Here is an 18,327-nt window from a genome sequence, read left to right on the forward strand (position 1 = left end):
CCCCAACCTCTAACAAGCTCCGAATCGCCCCCCAAACCCCTCCCCCTCTGTGGACGAGGTTGTGCACGTGAGTTCACACCAGTGTGAGCACGCAAGTTGGGGCAGACTCACGCTCAGCAGCGTGTGCACAAGCTGTGATTGACAGGTAGGATTCCTCCACCCTAACTTGATTGGTTAAAAACAGGTTTTTGCAAGCATGATTACAGGCTTCAGAGGGAGCTACAGATTTCGTTATTTTTCCTAAACAGCCTATTTAATATTCTACTTCCAGAATCCCATGACAGTTCAAGCTAATATGACTAAAAAAAAGTTGCCGACCGCAGCTTTAACGGAGCTGCGCTCCTTGTTTGGAACTCTGGCGTCACCATGACCCACGTGACTTCCGCATTCCTTTCTTTCTGTAGAAGCACAGCTCATAATAGAGACTCTCTGGTAGAAGTCTATGGGAGTGTCACCATAGACATGTCTATGAGTGTCGCCACTCTCTTTTTACACCATTCTGGGTACGGCCGGTTCGAAAGGCCTCTGATGTCACCATATAGTCATCGACACGCGCCTCGGTACAAGCTTCACAAAATACATCCGAAGTTACTGGACACGCGCTTTAGAGTCAAGACCCTGTTGGAAACATCACTACAGACAAATAGGCACATTGAGAAACGGCCCATTACCCGACACACAGAGCGAAGCCTCGGCTCATCTCGGCTCATCTCGGAACATCTGGTAATATAGCAACAGAAAGCTGCATGCAGGTGAGTCCAGAAAAGAATGAATTTAGCGGTCAGACGTTAGCAAAAATGTCTTCAAAGTGCTCTGTGTCATTGGTTTGATTCCTGCTCCTGGACACGGGCAGTCAGAACATGCAGCAGAGAGTAAAAAGTTCAAATAGCCTGGCTGCTATTCACAGTTAGCCCGTCCTGCTAATGCTAATGCTAATGCTAACCATTAAAGCGTTAGACGATCCCAGAAACACAACCTCAGCTATAGATTTCAATAAGCCGGCCAGATGGCCAATTAAAATGGAGCTATATCCTTTTAGCTGTGTGTTAAACATACTTCTCGGCCCTTTTCTTCCTCTTTTCTAACCTTTTGGGGCACTTTTTGACCATCCTGTCACATTTTCCACTAAAGCTGCAATTTTCTTAACTTCTTTCTGTAGTTTTGCTGAAATCTTTTGTGATTTAAAAAGTTTGATGATCAATGTCAAATGTAAAAATGGTTCTTTCCAGACTTATCTGAGTATCATTTGGCTTTTTGATAGAAATGTGCAGTTAAAACATGTGATTTGATGTGTTTAACGTACACAATATGCCATATTTCATGATTAGATCTTAAAATGGGACTTAATTATGGTCAATATAAATACTTTAATTACATTAAGAGTTTAAGTTGTGTGAAGAGGAGTCATAGCATTATTATAAAGACTTGTGGATGATCCAGGAAAGTATCACAGGAGCAGTAGACATACAGTTCTCCTCAGTATCAGTGTCTGATTTCTCAGATTTACACTCAGAAGCCCATTAAAAGACAGTCTGACTGTCCTCTTCAGAAGTGTCTCATGAAAGCTTCATTATTCACTTTCCTTTACATATCCAATATTTTCTTTTATCCACGAATCAACAAGGACTGAGCACATGATAAAAAGGTTCTGGAAATGAGAACAGGTTTAGAAACGGAGAGAGAATCTGAACCTCAGTCTTTGAGATGATATTGGGACCCTTTCCTCAAACAGGATCATTGTCTTAATGTAGTAAAATGATTTAAGTTGATGGTGTTCCACTGACTCAGATGAGATTTATGGGATATTGCTCACAGTGGGTGTCGGTCTACAGAGTTATTATTACATATTTTTTCTGAATTTGATCAAAAAGCTACAAATATTTTGAACTGTGACCTTAGTGGGTCTTTAAAGAAGCATTTTAAAGTTCACAGGGATTTAAATAAAAAGCACAGTAATGAGTTTAATGGAATGTGACTGGATGGTTAAAAACTGTGCAGAAAGGTTATCAAGAGAAGAAGAAAAGTGGGTGTGGTTTAACACGCTGCACGCCACAGCTGGATCTTATGGTATGTGCTGACAGTTGCAGAGTCCATCAGTCGGACCAGAATGGAGCAGAACCAGGAGCAGAACCTGAAGCAGAACCTGAAGCAGGAGCAGAACCAGGAGCAGAACCAGGAGCAGAACCAGGAGCAGAACCAGGAGCAGAACCAGGAGCAGAACCAGGAGCAGAACCAGGAGCAGAACCAGGTGCTGAAGCAGGAGCTGAAGCAGGAACTGAAGCAGGAACTGAAGCAGGAGCAGAACCAGGTGGTGAACCAGGAGCAGAACCCCTCCACCAGGAGCAGAGCCGGCTCATCCTCTGGGTCCACCGGGCCACAGGTCAGTGTGGAGGACATTTTTATTTATTTCTTATTTATTTGGTTAGGACACTGCACATTAATCAACATATCAGCAAAGCATCAATGTAAATATGCCGGAGTTAGCACAGTTGCTAAATTTCATCCGTTGTCCTCAGGCAGGTATCATAAAAACATACAGACAATACACCATGACAAAAAACTAAAGAACAAACAAACAGAAAATATTTTGAAAGATTCACATCAAAGTTAAAGGGATAGTTCGCCTCTTTTGACATGAAGCTGTATGACATCCCATATCAGCAACATCATTTATGAACATTTTCTTACCCCCTGCTGCGTCCTGTGAGCAGAGTTCCAGCCTCGTTTTGGCGTTGATGAAAGTAGTCTGGCTAGTTTGCTAAGGTCCCGAAAATAAAGTGTTTTACTTCTCAAAACAATATGCGTTCAAAAGAGTAATACATTTGCATCACAAAATCCTCCCTCCAGAAAAAGTCAGACCTCACATCGCGTAGCACTATTTTCTCTCCCTTCGTATCACTGCCTGCTGTGTAAACTGTGCGGACCGAAGTGCAGACCGAGCACTCCCCTGCTTCCGAGCAGCAAACACTGTAACAGGTGCAGCTATCGCTTGGTGGCTGTATGCATTGATATAAAGGGAGGCAAAAATAGTGGACGTCATCATACTTAGCTGCCTTCCCTCTAATTTTTTATGTGTCTGGGCAAACACACCAGCTCCCTGAGCAGCATCAGATGTGCACGCTGTGGCCACACACCAGTATCACACCTGTTCAACACCATGGATCATAGCAAGTTACATGGCTTATTAAAAAAATCAAATCACAGCAGCAATTTTCATTAGTTTACTTTTAATATAAGCGATTTGACCCACTTAAAATGAAAAAGACAAAAATCTTGTTGTTCATGAGATGTGTAGTATGTTAAATGTTATATGTGAGCAGTGCATGCTGTCAGCTGGAGGATGCCACCAAACACAGTTTTATAGTTAACATAATTTTCCTCCCTGTATTAAATATATATGACTAGATTTAATATAAGCGATTCGGCCCACTTAAAATGAAAAGAGTAGACCTTTCTCACTCGAAAAAGAAAAAATTTGACCCAGTTTCACCACTTGTTCTTCTGTTTGCACTCAGACAGCCATTCCATACTAAAAGAACCGCATTTCTTTTTTACTTTGGCTCGCTGAGTGGATGTGACGCTGGCGCTGCCCGTTCGTTTCGCCATGATAAGGGGTTGCGTCTCACTGTTAGCTAGCTAACCTGCACGGCGCGTATGGGCAGGGCACATATGCAAGCATTATCAATGCTCTGATTGGCTGCATAGCGTAAGTAAGCCGTATCGTATCATTGGCTGAACACCTGTCACTTACTGCGTTATATTGAAAAATGGTACAGAAAAACACATTATTGGTCTAATTGATTAGATTAGATTAGGACTAGTATTAGATATTAATTAATACGTTTATGGTGAATTTTATTTTATGCGCTGCATAGATTTTCTTGTGCGCTGAGAATGTGCGAGCAGCTTAGAGGGAACATTGCTTAGCTGCACAATCAAAGACGACACGTACCTTTCCAGGCTTGCGTGGATGAGTCACTGGGTGATGTGGGAGGTACCAGATCTTGCTATTGCTGCGGTCAAGTGACGAAGCTGAGACCTCTTCTGCATAACCTTTGTCGATGGTCGACTTCATCGCCGCCTCATACTTCTCTTTCAGGTCTGCGTTCTTTCTTAGTCTGCGTTCCAGTAATCGTAGTCTGTGTTGCTAAGTTGATGTTGTTTGGTAATGTCACTGTTTCCTTTTTGAAAGGTATGTCTAAGCTATAGTGTAAGCCTTCTTTGGAGAATGAATTTTCCCACAGTTTAATTACTTTCTGGTCATTGATTGATAGATTATTCTTGTGTGTGGGGTCATCAAGTTTCCAAAACCTTTCTACCTGAGTTTGCAGGCTATGATCGGACTTGAGGAAGTAGGCCAGGCCTATTCAAATGGCGGTGTTGTGGAAATTTTAGTAAGGCACAGAGTCAGTTATTTTCTGAGGAGATAAGATGCTTTTAATAATATCTGGCAAGAGAGAACAACATAGATCAGAATACAGAGTTGCTCTGAGCCTCTTAGGCGAAAACAAGGTCCACATGGTCCAACCCGTGTGTCAATTTAGCAAAGTAAGGGAAAAAATGTTTAGGAAGACAGGGTTTACCATCAGGTCCCAGCCAAACACCATCTGTATGAGTTGCACCCGCTGAGGACCAAATGCGTTTTTCATCTGCAGAAGCAAAACTTTGCAAAGCATGGAAATATGTGGGCGTGTCTTCCGCTTGCAAAAAGAGGGAAGTGAAAACAGGAAAAGACTTAGCTGCCTGCTTAGCTGCAGCATCAGCTCTAGCATTACCACGAGCAACAGGATCATCTGAGTTAGTGTGAGCCGCACACTTACAGACCAAAATTGCTGTAGGCAAAAGGATCGCATCAAGAAGATCAGAAAACTGTGAGGAGTTCAAAATGGGTTTGCCATCTGATTTAAGGAAATGTCTGTGTTTCCACAGCGCACCAAAGTAATGAACAACACCAAAAGCATATCTGGAATCTGTGTAAATGGTGACAGACTTACCAGCTGCCAGCTTACATGCTTCAGTAAGTGCAATGAGTTCAGCAGTTTGGGCAGAGAAGTGTTTAGGGAGGGAGCCAGACAGCAAAGTGTCATGTGAAGAACATACTGCAAACCCAACACAGTACCTGTGGCTGGATCACGCAAAGCTGATCCATCTACAAAAAGAATCATGTCAGAGTTGGGAAGAGGAGTGTCAGAAAGATCAGGTCTGGGTGTACAAACCTGTTCCAGAACAACTACGCAGTCATGCGGCTCCCCGTCATTAGAAGTGGGAAGCAACGTAGCCGGATTCAGAACAGTACAACGTTTAACAGTGACATTTGGCATTATCAAGGAGCACAGAGGTGTATCTGAGCCAGCGAGCAGCTGAAAGATGTGAGGTATTCTGCTCAAGAAGAATAATGGCAACAGAATGAGGAACCAAAACAGTCAAATTACTGTAGCCTACAATATCTCGGGAGGCCAGGACAGCTTTCTCTGCAGCTGCAACAGCACGAAGACAACCAGGCAGACCTGCAGCCACAGGGTCCAACCTTGCGGAGAAATAAGCCACTGGCCTTTGTCTTCCCCCATGTTCCTGCATAACAACAGATGTCATACAACCATGCTTCTCATCAACTGCCTGTATGAAAGGTTTATGAGGATCTGGGATGCCAAGCGTAGGAGCTGTTTGAAGAGCCAGCTTAAGCTGAGTGAAGGCTGATTCAGCCTCAGGAGTCCATGGAACACGATCAGCTGACTGGAGGCCTTTCCCATGGATAAGAGCACCTAAAGGAGCTTCGAGAGAAGAGTAGTTAGGAATGAAGTTCCTGCAGTAAGATGTTATGCCTAAAAAGGACATGAGCTGTTTTTTAGTAACTGGTTTAGGAATGTTCTGAACTGCAGCAACGCGTTTAGGAGAAAGTAAGCGCCCCTCCTTGGAAATCACATGGCCCAAATAGGTGACTTTGTCCTGGACAAACTGCAATTTAGAAAGGCTGGCTTTGTGGCCACAAGAATGAAGATGTTTCAGCAGAGTCACTGTGTCTTTTTCACACTGTTGCTTGGGTGGGCTGCATAAAAGGATGTCATCCACGTACTGCAAAAGAGCAGAGCCTTGGGTTAGTTGGAGTGGTTCCAGACTAGCTTTGAGGGCAGCATTGTAAATAGTGGGACTTTCACAATATCCCTGGCATAACCGGGTAAAAGTCCAAGATTTCCCCTCAAATTCAAAAGCAAACCAAAATTGGCTATCAGGATACACAGGGACAGAGAAAAATGCGTTAGACAAATCAACAACTGAGAAAAACTGTGCATCTGATGGAATTTGAGACAAAATGGTGTGTGGGTTGGGCACAGTGGGAGCACGTGGCTGAACTGCAGCATTCACGGCTTGGAGGTCCTGTACAAAACGCCATTCATCTGGCTGACCAGCATCTCTAATCTTTCTAACAGGAAATAATGGAGTGCGCACGGGTGAATTTTCACAGGGAACAATGATGCCTGTTTTCTGAAAAGATTGAAAAACAGGCTTGATCCCTTTAATTGCTTCAGGCTTCAAATGGTATTGTTTTTTACACGGACGAAAGTCCGATTTAGGGGTGACAATTACCGGTTCACAGCCTTTTATCAACCCCACATCATTTTTGCTTTTAGCCCAAAGATCAGTGGGCACTTCAGCCAACATGGGTAATGAAGACAGATCTGTTTCAGATAAAAAGCATGCTTCAAAATGTGATTCTGTAGTGGGAACTAGTTCCACAGTTCTTTGACAATGCATTGTGCTCAAAAAGGTTTTTATGTATGCTGACAATCGTTCAGAAAACATAAAATTTGGATCAGCAGGTGAAACTGTCCAATCAGTTTCTTTTTTACAAGTTGCAACAAACTCTCCCACACCCTGCCAGTGCCAATGTCTAGGTTTGGCCAAGGAGATTTGAGGGCGAGTACCACAAACATTAAAAAACTCTAATTGCTCTGGAGTGAGACACACAGCCAGTGCAGCAGTTTGTGAATTCCAAAATAAAGTAGACGTACATATTTTTTCAAAAGGAGTGCGAAACCACTTCTTCTCATAGTCATAGTCAGGCCCCAAAGAAACGTGTGATGTGCAGTTTAGATCAGCAGGTTGCATGAAATCAGAAAGGGGTGAAACTAAAGCTTTTGCTTCCTCCACGAGCTATTGTGAGGAAGGAGAGCTGGGAAGTTTCCACTCATAAGCATATGTAAGTGCTGATGAGTCAAACTGCACCGCTGTGAAAACTTTCTCAGGCTGCGACATAACCTTAACACCCTCTAGTGTGGAAGTTAAAATAATGCCCAGTTTACACATGAGATCACGGCCCATCAGGTTAATGGGACACAGCTCTGATAACAAAAATGAGTGCTTGAAGGAGAGCCCATCGGGAGTGACACACGCAATGGTGTTGTCATTTTCTCCTTCACAACCTGACCTGATGCAGACATGGAATAGACGTAGTTTCCACTTATCTTTGGAGGACGATCAAATTCCCCTGACTTCACTACTGATGATGTACAACCAGAGTCAACCATAAATATTACTTGTTTCCCCAAAATACTAAGCTGAAAAGTTGGAAAAGCCTTGTAGGCTTCAGATGTCAAGTGAGCATAAGTTCCTATCATCTTTGCTCTAGGATAGAAATAGCATGCAAAACTTTACTATGTGAGTCATGGTCAGCAAGCGTCTCTTCATTGCACAGAGCAGGAAAAGTATGTGTGTGTGTTGTGTTATCATCCATTGGTTGAGGCTCCGCTGATGTGTGACGTCCGGAACCCGCCTCCCACCCTCAGTCAACCTTTTGCTTAGTTTCGTCACTTCTCAGCTGTGGACAGTCCTGCTTCCACTGTCCAATCTGGCCACAGTAAAAACAAACATTCGGGTCATAATTCAGGTGTGGTCCACGTCGACCTCCCCTTCCACGTCCATGTCCACATCCCCGACCTCGTCCTCTGTTTCCGGGGTGACCTGTCATATCACCAACTGCGTGATACATAGTCATGGCTGCCAAATGCAGCTCCTTTTCAGTCTTACGGGTCATTTTGTACTGGATGTTCGTTGATATTACTCCGCCACCGCTAAGAAAATAGTTCGAGCATGAATGAGCTGCCAAATAAAACACGACAGAAGCAACTTTTCGCAACGAAATTTTATATGGATTACCAGTGCACACCAGTAACCACTCCGGTGAGTTGATGATTTTGAAAACGGACGTTTATGGTGCTTTTACGGACCTTTTAGGACATGCATATGACTTGCCATTCCGAAGCAGGTTGAGAAGAATCAAAATTAGGCAAATACCGGAGACAGCAGTAAACATCAAAAAAGCGGTGAGGGGGGTTCTAAAACATTGCAGACGACTCATAAAAGAGGCTTAATGTTTAAAATACCGCAGTTCCCCTTTAAGGTCCACACTTCGAGTAAATATTCCTTCTCGACTGCCTCCTACTGTATCAAGGTCTAACCTGGCAGGCTTGCCCTTAACCTTGAGTTTCTTGGTGAGTTATTCCGACACTAAACTGGTGTTGGCTCCTGGATCGAGTAATGCATACGTGACAGAACTGATGCTGCTAGCCTTGCTTCTAACCACAACAGGAACAATAGGTAAGCAAACCTTACCATTTCCAGCTCCAGCAAATCCACAAGTGACATTAGGTGATCTGGTAGGTTGTGTTTGTTGGGGAGTTTTACTGTCATCAGTGGCGTCCTGACTTGCTGTAGTATTCTGTTTGCTCGTGTGGTTAGGATGCAACCATTTGTTATGTTTCTGTCCGCAGCCAGGCACATTACATACCCAATCGCGTGTGCAGACCTCAGTGTTGTGCCCCATCATGAAACAGTTTTGGTACAGGTTTTTCTCCTGAACGAACACAAGGCGATCTGGCACAGTTAGTGAGCGGAAAGCTGGACACTGGTTCAAGAAGTGGCGCTCTGAGCACTTCAGACACTTTAGATTAGCTGGTTGCTTGGTACGTGTAGACTTGTTCTCCTGAACAGCAGCTGCCTTAACACTTGTGGGGTAGTTTTGAAAAGGTTTTTTGAACCCATTTGTAGTCGATGTAAAATTGTTTGGTTTCTCCTGTTTCTTATAGCTAACTAACCCACCAAAGACTGGATCAGACCTCTTTTCAGCCTCTGTCTCTACGAAGCTGACAACGTCGTCAAGTTTCGGAAGATGTTCTTCTTTTGTAATTTCATAGTTCTTATTTAACCATTTGGCCCTGAGGTCTGATGGTAGCTTGCCAATGATCTCAACCAATGTACGGCGACCACTGAGCTCTTCCTCAAACTTCATGGCAGCAAGCGTATCCTTACAGCCTCTCAGTTGGTCTGCGAAGTCTCTGAGTTGCACATTGTCTCTTATCTCCTTAAAGTTCAAAACCTTTCCAACCCAAGCTTGTGAGATGGAATGAGGATTTCTGAATCTTGTTCTTAAGGCTGATTCATACTCGGCGCAAACGCGCAACTGTTCTGGCTCGAGAACCATTAATGACGTCATCGAAAGCGCCAGCCCCTTCACAGTTCCTTCAGCTCATAAGCGCAGTTTGCGCCGAGAATGCGTCACATTTGCAGTTCTCTCCAGACCAGCGAGCGTCACTGTTGAGGAAACAAGCTGAAAAGCACACAAAGAAAGCATACACAATGCCACCTGTGGTGTCACGTCAGCAGAGGCTGGCACATCTGATGCGGAATGAATTTACTCTGGGTGTAGAACTGTATATGTATCTCAGAGCTAAGCGGCTGCGGCAAAAACAGAAGAGAAGGTGGAATGTTCATCCTTTGCAACAAGACAAACTTTGTCTAACGTTGTCCCAGTGTAACTTCATAGACGTGTCGTACAGATGTTTGTAGAGGCGCATCCTCTCGGTCACCGCGGTCTCTGCAGTGATTTTATGAATTCTTGAGGAGCATTTATCCATACTTATAAAAAACTGTTGATCCGTGAGATAGGAGTAAAACCATTTAAGAACAGTGCCAGAGACACCCACCAGGCTTCTAAGTCTGTTTAATAAAATGTGGTGATCTACTGTATCAAAAGCTGCACTAAGATCCAGCAACACCAGGACTGAAAGCTTCTGTGAATCCATGTTACACCTGAGATCATTTACAATCTTTAAAAGGGCTGTCTCTGTACTGTGGTTCTTCCTAAAACCAGACTGATGTTTCTCAAAAATATTGTGTTTGTTTAAAAACTCATTTAATTGGATAAAACAACTTTTTCTATAATTTTACTTAAAAACGGTAAGTTGGATACAGGTCGGTAATTATCAAGGATCTTGTGATCTAAATTGCTCTTCTTCAGAAGGGGCCTCACCACTGCAGTTTTACAGGCAGATGGGAAAACACCCGTCTGAAGAGAGCAATTTACAATATTTAAAAGTTCACACTCGAAGAAACCATAAAATGTCTTTAAAAGAGATGTGGGAATGGGATCTAAAAGGCAGGTTGTTGGGTTTAGTTGGGAGAAAACTCGACCAAGCATCTTGGCATCAACCAGGACAAAATTCAATTCATTTTTATTTATATAGCGCCAAATACAACAAATGTCATCTCAAGGCACTTAGATAGTAAGTCCAATTCAAGCCAATTGGAATTCAATTCATTGTAATCATAATTATTCATAAAATAATCCAATTCGTTCATATAGAGCCAATTCAAAAACAATTTCCTAGCTAAGGAAACCAACAGATTGCACTGAAAACTTTTTCTTTTTCGGTCCAATCTCCCGTCCTGAGCGTGCCTGAGGCAACTGTGGAGAGAAACGACTCCCTTTGAACAGGAAGAAACCTCTGGCAGAACCAGACTCAGGAAGGGTGGCCATCCGCCTCCACCAGCTGGGGTTTGAGAAGACAGAAAGGGGGGGAGGGGGCCGCGGCGGCACTGTAACACCATTCAAAGGATATCTGTCGGAACAGGGAAACACGAGTTAATGACCACAATAATGTCACATATACATAAAGAGAGTAAAGTGAGGAAAGGTGTGACAGATGAGGCCCCCCAGCAGTCTAGGCCTATAGCAGCTTAACTATGGGATGTTTCAGGATCACCTGAGCCATCCCTAACTATAAGCTTTATAAAAAAGGAAAGTTTTAAGCCTGGTCTTAAAAGTGGAAAGGGTGTCTGCTTCCCGGACATTTACTGGCAGCTTATTCCACAAGAGAGGGGCCTGATAACTGAAGGCTCTGCCTCCCATTCTACTTTTAGAAACTCTGGGAACCTCAAGTAAACCTGCAGTTTGGGAACGAAGTGCTCTGTTAGGAAAATATCTTACAATGAGATCTTTAAGATATGATGGAGCTCGGTCATTAAGAGCTTTATATGTAAGGAGAAGAATCTTAAATTCTATTCTGAATTTAACAGGGAGCCAATGAAGAGAAGCTAAAACTGGAGAAATATGATCACTCCTGTTAGTTCTCATCAAAACTCTGGCTGCAGCATTTTGGATCAACTGAAGGCTTTTCAGAGAATATGTGGGACAGCCCATAAATAAAGAATTACAGTAGTCCAATCATGAAGTAACAAATGCATGGACTAGTTTTTCTGCATCACTCTGAGACAGGATGTTCCTGATTTTAACAATATTACGAAGGTGAAAGAAGGCAGTCCTAGAAACCTGTTTTATATGCAAGTCAAATGATAAGTTCTGGTCAAAAATAACTCCAAGGTTCCTCACTGTAGAACTAGAAGCCAAGGAAATACCATCTAGAGTAACTATATAGCTAGACAATTTCTCCCTGAAACGCTCAGGTCCAAAGATAACGACTTCAGTTTTGTCTGAATTTAGAAGCAGACAGTTCTGAGTCATCCAGGTCTTTATGTCTTTAAGACATGCTTGTAGTCTGACCAACCTATTGGGTTCATCTGGTTTTATAGATAAGTACAGCTGAGTATCATCAGCATAGCAATGGAAATTTATGTCATGCTGTCTAATAATGTTACCTAAAGGAAGCATGTATAAAGTGAAAAGAATCGGTCCAAGCACAGAACCCTGGGGAACTCCATGACTTACTCTGGTGTGTGAGGAAGATTCTTCATTTACAAGAACAAACTGAAATCTATCAGATAATTATGACTTAAACCAGCCTAATGCAGTTCCTTTAATCCCAATAACATGTTCAAGTCTCTGTAATAAGATACTGTGATCGACCGTATCAAATGCAGCACTGAGATCCAACAGGACAAGCACAGACACAAGTCCCCTATCAGAGGCTAAAAGGAGATCATTGGTAACTTTCAGCAGTGCAGTTTCTGTGCTATGATGCACTCTGAATCCTGACTGAAACTCTTCAAACAGATTATTTCTGTGTAAATGATCACAAAGCTGAGCTGCAACTATTTTTTCAAGAACTTTAGACATAAAAGGGAGATTGGATATAGGTCTATAATGAGCCAACACCTCTGAATCAAGAGTAGGTTTTTTAAGTAAAGGTTTAATTACAGCAACCTTAAAAAGCTGAGGTACATATCCTGTCAACAAAGACAGATTGATCAAATCCAATATGGAAGTGTCAATTAATGGGAAAACCTCCTTGAACAGTCTGGTTGGGATTGGGTCTAAAACACAAGTTGATGGTTTAGAAGAGACTATCCAGTGTTTCCTCGGGTAAAAACAATGCTTCAGAAATGTTAAAATCAACATTTTGTTGAGATAAAAGGCTGGATCTAATAGCATTGATCTTACTTCTGAAGTGGTCTGCAAAGTCCTCACATGCAGCGTCTGATGCTGGGATGGAGGATTTGTTAAAATCTGTGTCTATTAAAAGATCGAATGTTTTGAAAAGGAATTTAGGATTATTTTTGTTCTGTGTAATAAGATTTGAAAAATGGAGGGTTCTTGCCTGTTTTACTGCACTGTTGTAATTTTTTTGTTGTTCCTGAAAAATCTGTAAGTGAATAGTTAATTTTGTTTTCCTCCATTTTCTTTCCGCTCTCCTGCAGTTCCTTTTCATTTGTTTGATTCTCTCATTTCTCCACGGTGGTATGGTTTTAACTTTTACTGATTTTGTTTTAAGTGGAGCTGTAGCATCAATGGCTGACTTCAGTTTGCTGGTAAAATAATCAATAATAAAATCACACGATGCAGGTAAAAACTGTGCAGGGGTATGATGTAAAATGTCAATAAAATCTGCAGCCACTTCAGAAGTAATATACCGCTTCCTCACGGTTCTCACCGGGGCCTCCTGTTGGATAAAACTGGTGATATTAAAAAACACACAGTAGTGGTCTGACACAGCTAGGTCAACAACAGAGGACATACCAGTGGACAGGCCATAGGTTATGACCAAATCTAGGGTGTGTCCTTTGTTGTGAGTAGGCTGTGTGACGTGTTGTTTAAAATCCATGCTGTTCAATAGGTTTAAAAAATCATTTACATAAAAATCACAGCTATTGTCAATATGCAAATTAAAATCACCAGTTATTAAAATGTTGCTGTATTTTGAGTGTATAAATGTTAAAAAGTCAGAAAACTCTTGAATAAAACAGGAAGGAGGCTTGGTCAAACTTGACCATATCCCTTGGTGGGAGCCTAAGAGAGTCTACTTGGACTTGATACTGCTGCCTTGAAAACTAGCAATTGTGATATTGAATGTTTAGATATTGGCGAAAGTGACGGTTTTGTCATTGCAGGGATCCTGCCAGCTCTCAGTGTAGAATAGAAGTCTGCAGTCAGGGCTTGCGTCTTTTGTTCATTGTGTAGCATCTGTGCATCTAGCTCGGCCTTGTGATGCATTCGCTGGAGTTCCAGTTCAAACTCCTCTTTGTTGTGTTGAAGCAGCATTTCAAAGTTTTCCTGTTCCCTCTTTCGCAGAGCTTGTAGCATCTCTAGCTCTCCTGACACAGAATTTTCATCATTTGTGTCGGCTTGAGGTTCATTGACTAAATCATTTTGGTTTGTGACGTCTAACTCTTCATCAACATCTGGATGATCGTTAACTCCATTTTTCACTTCATGCAGCCAGGCTAGAGCCTTGTGATGCACATCATGAACGCTCATCAAGATAAGCTTCTCGTAGGCATCAAACTCTTCTTTGTCAATGTCATCAGTGAGTCTATCATGATAACATCTGTGTGCTTCTTGAAGTTGTGTGAGGTCTAGGTCGAGGCTTTCCAATGCTGCTTTCAACTCTTCAGGTTTGTTTTCTCGGAATTTTACATTCACAGCCATTGTCATCTTGGTTACAGCTGCTTTAGCTTGTCCTCGGCTCCTTTTCAGTGTTGTAAGGTCCTTTTCTCCTGCAGAATCTTTGGCTTCAGACATGGTTGCCACTCGTGTTTAACTTTGTTACGAACAACATAAGGTAGTCTTTGTTTTTGTTGTTGTTGTTGTTTATTGCCTTGTGAATTACACAAGGCAGTAAATGGTAACCCATTTCTCCGCTACTTTGGAAATTCTAGGTAAAATACTTATGGGTCGATAGATTTTGTCAGCCTTAAAGACGGGGGTGACCCGAGCAATCTTCCATGTCGATGGTACCGTTCCTTGTTTTATGGATAGATTTACAAGATGTGCAACTGGGTCAGCAAGAGCCTGTTAATTGGTCTTTAAAAGGTCACTAGTAAGACCAGATGAATCTCTGGCCTTTTTAGAGATGAAATATGTGAGCATTTAAAGGGCTTCGCAAGTTCCTTAACTGAGCCAATGAAAAATCTATTGATAACTCACAGTAATCTCCAGATTGTCAGTTAGCTCATCATTTACCTGGAGCTGTAGATCACTTAGATGGGAAGATAACTAATTTAGATTGTTCCAAATTAGCTTTTAATTACCATTTGCCCCATTAATGGCCTCAATATAGAATCTGCTTTCACCTTACGGGTCATCCTTAAGACTTTATCTCTATTTTTCATTCATTTTATAATTTCATTGTTCAACCAGAGCAGATTATTTCTATGTTGCTTGGATTTACCCTTTTTTTTTTTTTGTGAATCGTTATAATGTCATTGACTTTTTTTAATAAAGTTATCTGAGCTAGCCTCAATGTCATTATTTTCCAGAATATTAGACCTTCTAGATTTTGGATTTCCTCATTCAGGAATTGTTGCTGGCTTTTGGGTATGAAGTAGAACTGGTGACCTCTGGTGGATGCCATTAAATGCTTCCTCTTAATTTTCCATGAGCACAAGATAAAATTGTGATCTGACAGGCCAGATAATAGATTAAAAGTCTTAGAGATTCTTTCAGGATTATTAGTAAATATTAGATCAATTGTTGTATTTGACGTATTAGTTATTCTTGTCGCTCCTTTTATAATTTGTGTGAAATTGTACTCATCCATCAGCTGTTTATTTTTTTCCCTGACTTGATGTCCCAGTTGATATTAAAATCAGAGTAGGATGATTTCCTTTTTCGAGTTGCAGTGATTTAAGATCTGAAGATGATCATAAAACACATCCTTTGCTGAGGTGGATCCAGACAAATCACAGTAAAAGACATTGCAGAGCAGAGTGATGCATTTAGACCAATACACTCAGCGTTAACGTCTTTAGGCCACCTTATAAGTTCACGTTGAAACTTCTCTCTGACATAGATTAATACTCCCCCACCTCGCCCTGCTTCTCTAGCCTTTCTAAATACATTATATCCTGGAATGCTGGCAGCTGCTGTAGATGATGATGAATGTGTCAACCAACTTTCAGATATTCCAAGTATATCAATATTAGAGTCACTTAATAAATGTTCCATTTGCTCAGTTTGTGTTTTTCCTGGTTAAAAACAGCAAAGTGCTTCCTGGTTTCATCTCCTCTCTCTGAGCTGCAGATCCAGATGTGCTTAGACTCAACATGTGCTGCAGGCTGAATGATCTGCTGGAAGAAAATCAGTGGGCAGATTGTTGTGGTGGGACGTTTTCTGGCTCTCAGTCTGCAGATTTGAGAGGTTCAGGAGCTAATCTTCATTATTTGTGTTTAAAGTCTCTGGGTTACATGAATTGAACCTGGTGGTGGTAATATTTTGGGTCTTTAATGGTTAGATGACAGGTTTGTAGAGTTGTTTTATAGGGAAACAAAGGTTGAGTTAAAACGGACTGTGTTTCCTTGATGGCTGTTGAGCTGACTGGCTGCAGACCTTTGAGTTGTAAGCTGGAACAGAGGGTTAGTGTAAAGAATGTCATGAATTACCACCACTGTTACTTTTATTCCTTTAAACCAGTGGTCATCAACTTTTTTCAGCCCAACCTCTACATGGTGTTTAAGTGAACAACTTGGACAAGACTCTGGTTCCTTCCATCATTTAGAAATATTGTAGCTAAAGTTCCTTTTCAGAGTTTCATCATGACAAAAAGAATTAGTAAAAGAGCAAAAAGCAAGAGTTTACTCCTTAAAAAGCTGATCGTGTGCAGAACACATCAGAGCACAGTGCTGATAGCTAAGGGCACTTATAAACGCACCCTCAGCGTTCACATTTGATCTGAGATATTGAGACCTGTGTGGCTCGGTCTGTCCAGGTCCAGTTAGAATATGTTGGTTAGCGTAGGTTATCTTAGAGAAATCTTTTGTTTGAACTTCAAAAGGATCTAAGTCTTCTTCCTCTCTGTCATTACAGAAACATAGAGCCCAAGAGGGATCCAGATGGCACTGCTGTAAGGACTGTGGGAAAGTTATCAAACGATCTCGTCTGAGGTATCATCAGAGGCTTCATACTGGAGAGAAGCCATACAGCTGTGACCAGTGTGGGGCAGCTTTCACTTTATTATCTAGTCTAAAGACGCACCAACGTATTCACACAGGAGAGAAACCTTTCATCTGTGGTCAGTGTGGGGCAGCTTTCACTGTATTATGTAGTCTAAAGAAACACCAACGTACTCACTCAGGAGAGAAACCTTTCATCTGTGGTCAGTGTGGGGTAGCTTTCAATGATTTATCTAATCTAAAGAGACACCAACGTATTCACTCAGGAGAGAAACCTTTCATCTGTGGTCAGTGTGGGGCACCTTTCACTGATTTATCTAATCTAAAGAGACACCAACGTATTCACTCAGGAGAGAAACCTTTCATCTGTGGTCAGTGTGGGGTAGCTTTCACTGAATTAGGTAGTCTAAAGACACACCAACGTAGTGACACAGGAGAGAAGACATACAGCTGTGGTCAGTGTGGGGCAGCTTTCACTCAATTATCTAATCTAAAGAGACACGAACATATTCACACTGGAGAGAAACCTTTCATCTGTGGTCAGTGTGGGGCAGCTTTCACGCAATTATCTAATCTAAAGAGACACCAACGTAGTCACACAGGAGAGAAGCCATACAGCTGTGGTCAGTGTGGGGCAGCTTTCACTGCATTATCTAGTCTAAAGAGACACCAACGTAGTCACACTGCAGAGAAATGATTGGCTTAAATCAACAACAATTTTTACGGCAGATAAGCAAACATTCACCTGGGAGCAGCTACAGGAACTACCAATCAGAAGCCTTGCCTTTGTTCTGATTAAAAATCTTCTTTGTGGATTACCACCTTCTTCCTGTCAGGACTTTAGTTCTGAATGTTCTGTGGGGAGCATATGTTTGAAGAACCATTGAAAGTGCTTTATAATTTGTTGGGATTGCTTTAACTGGGGACGGATCTCCCGACGTTCAAGACAAACATGGCGTCAATTGTGAGTTGATGGACAGAACAATATGCAGTCTGTTTGAAAGTAGAAACATGTTTATTCTGTTATACTGAACATATTTATTTTGTTTAAAGTTAAGATCCACAAATTTTTTGCACCAGCTGTGGGTATTTATGTAAACATCTGAAGAAGCAATATATCATTTCAGTTTGATGTGAAGTCGAGCTTTACACTCGTCTGTATTTCATTGTTCTGCATTTCATTAAAGGTCAGATGTTAACTTTTCTCATGCTTTTCATGTTCTTGCTACACAGATATTTGTGAAGAAAATGTGTGTTTGGTTACGAGGGAAAGTTGACCCTTATCATCTACCCCAAAGACCCAGAAATCTTTAACGCAGTCTGAAAAAGGTTTGGAGTTGTTCCCTGTACTTCCCAGACAGCTGTATGATGCTGATGACTGAAGCTGAAAGTTAAGGCTGTTCCAACACTAAAAGGGCACGAGGCTCAACTTCAAGCTGTGAAACTCTTTCAAATGGTAGGGATTATAATGAATTATTATCATGAATGCTAACGACGGAGAAAGAAAACGATGGCGCCCGGGAAAAGCGCCTGCGGTTGAGGTCGCCCTGGTGAAGTGGATTGATAATGCCTGGTCTCGCAATGCCCCGCTGAGCGATTTCGGTTTTAGTAATCAACCGCTTATAGTGTTCAAATTGGCTCTGGACCAACGTGATCACTATAAGCGGTTTCCACTGTAATTGCAAAACAAATCTGGAAAGAACATAT

At 41.9% G+C, this 18,327-nt stretch overlaps 1 protein-coding gene across 1 annotated transcript; it reads left to right on the plus strand.

Moving 5' to 3' along the window:
- Nucleotides 1–438: 438 nt before the first annotated feature.
- Nucleotides 439–17,677, plus strand: LOC142396095 (uncharacterized). Its single transcript, XM_075478630.1, has 3 exons — nucleotides 439–752; nucleotides 2,082–2,380; nucleotides 16,535–17,677. Exons 2-3 carry the CDS (start codon nucleotides 2,108–2,110, stop codon nucleotides 17,315–17,317), a joined length of 1,056 nt encoding a protein of 351 aa, XP_075334745.1. The 5' UTR covers nucleotides 439–752; nucleotides 2,082–2,107; the 3' UTR covers nucleotides 17,318–17,677.
- Nucleotides 17,678–18,327: the final 650 nt, after the last annotated feature.

This window comes from Odontesthes bonariensis, chromosome 12 (genome assembly GCF_027942865.1).
Source record: "Odontesthes bonariensis isolate fOdoBon6 chromosome 12, fOdoBon6.hap1, whole genome shotgun sequence".
Lineage (NCBI taxonomy): Eukaryota > Metazoa > Chordata > Actinopteri > Atheriniformes > Atherinopsidae > Odontesthes > Odontesthes bonariensis.

What these genes read in the sequence shown, in the direction of transcription:
- LOC142396095 (XM_075478630.1), top strand. Translation starts at nt 2,108, where the DNA reads ATGGAGCAGAACCAGGAGCAGAACCTGAAGCAGAACCTGAAGCAGGAG. An exon ending in CTGGGTCCACCGGGCCACAG is followed by an intron (nt 2,381 to 16,534) that starts GTCAGTGTGGAG and finishes CTGTCATTACAG; the next exon opens with AAACATAGAGCCCAAGAGGG.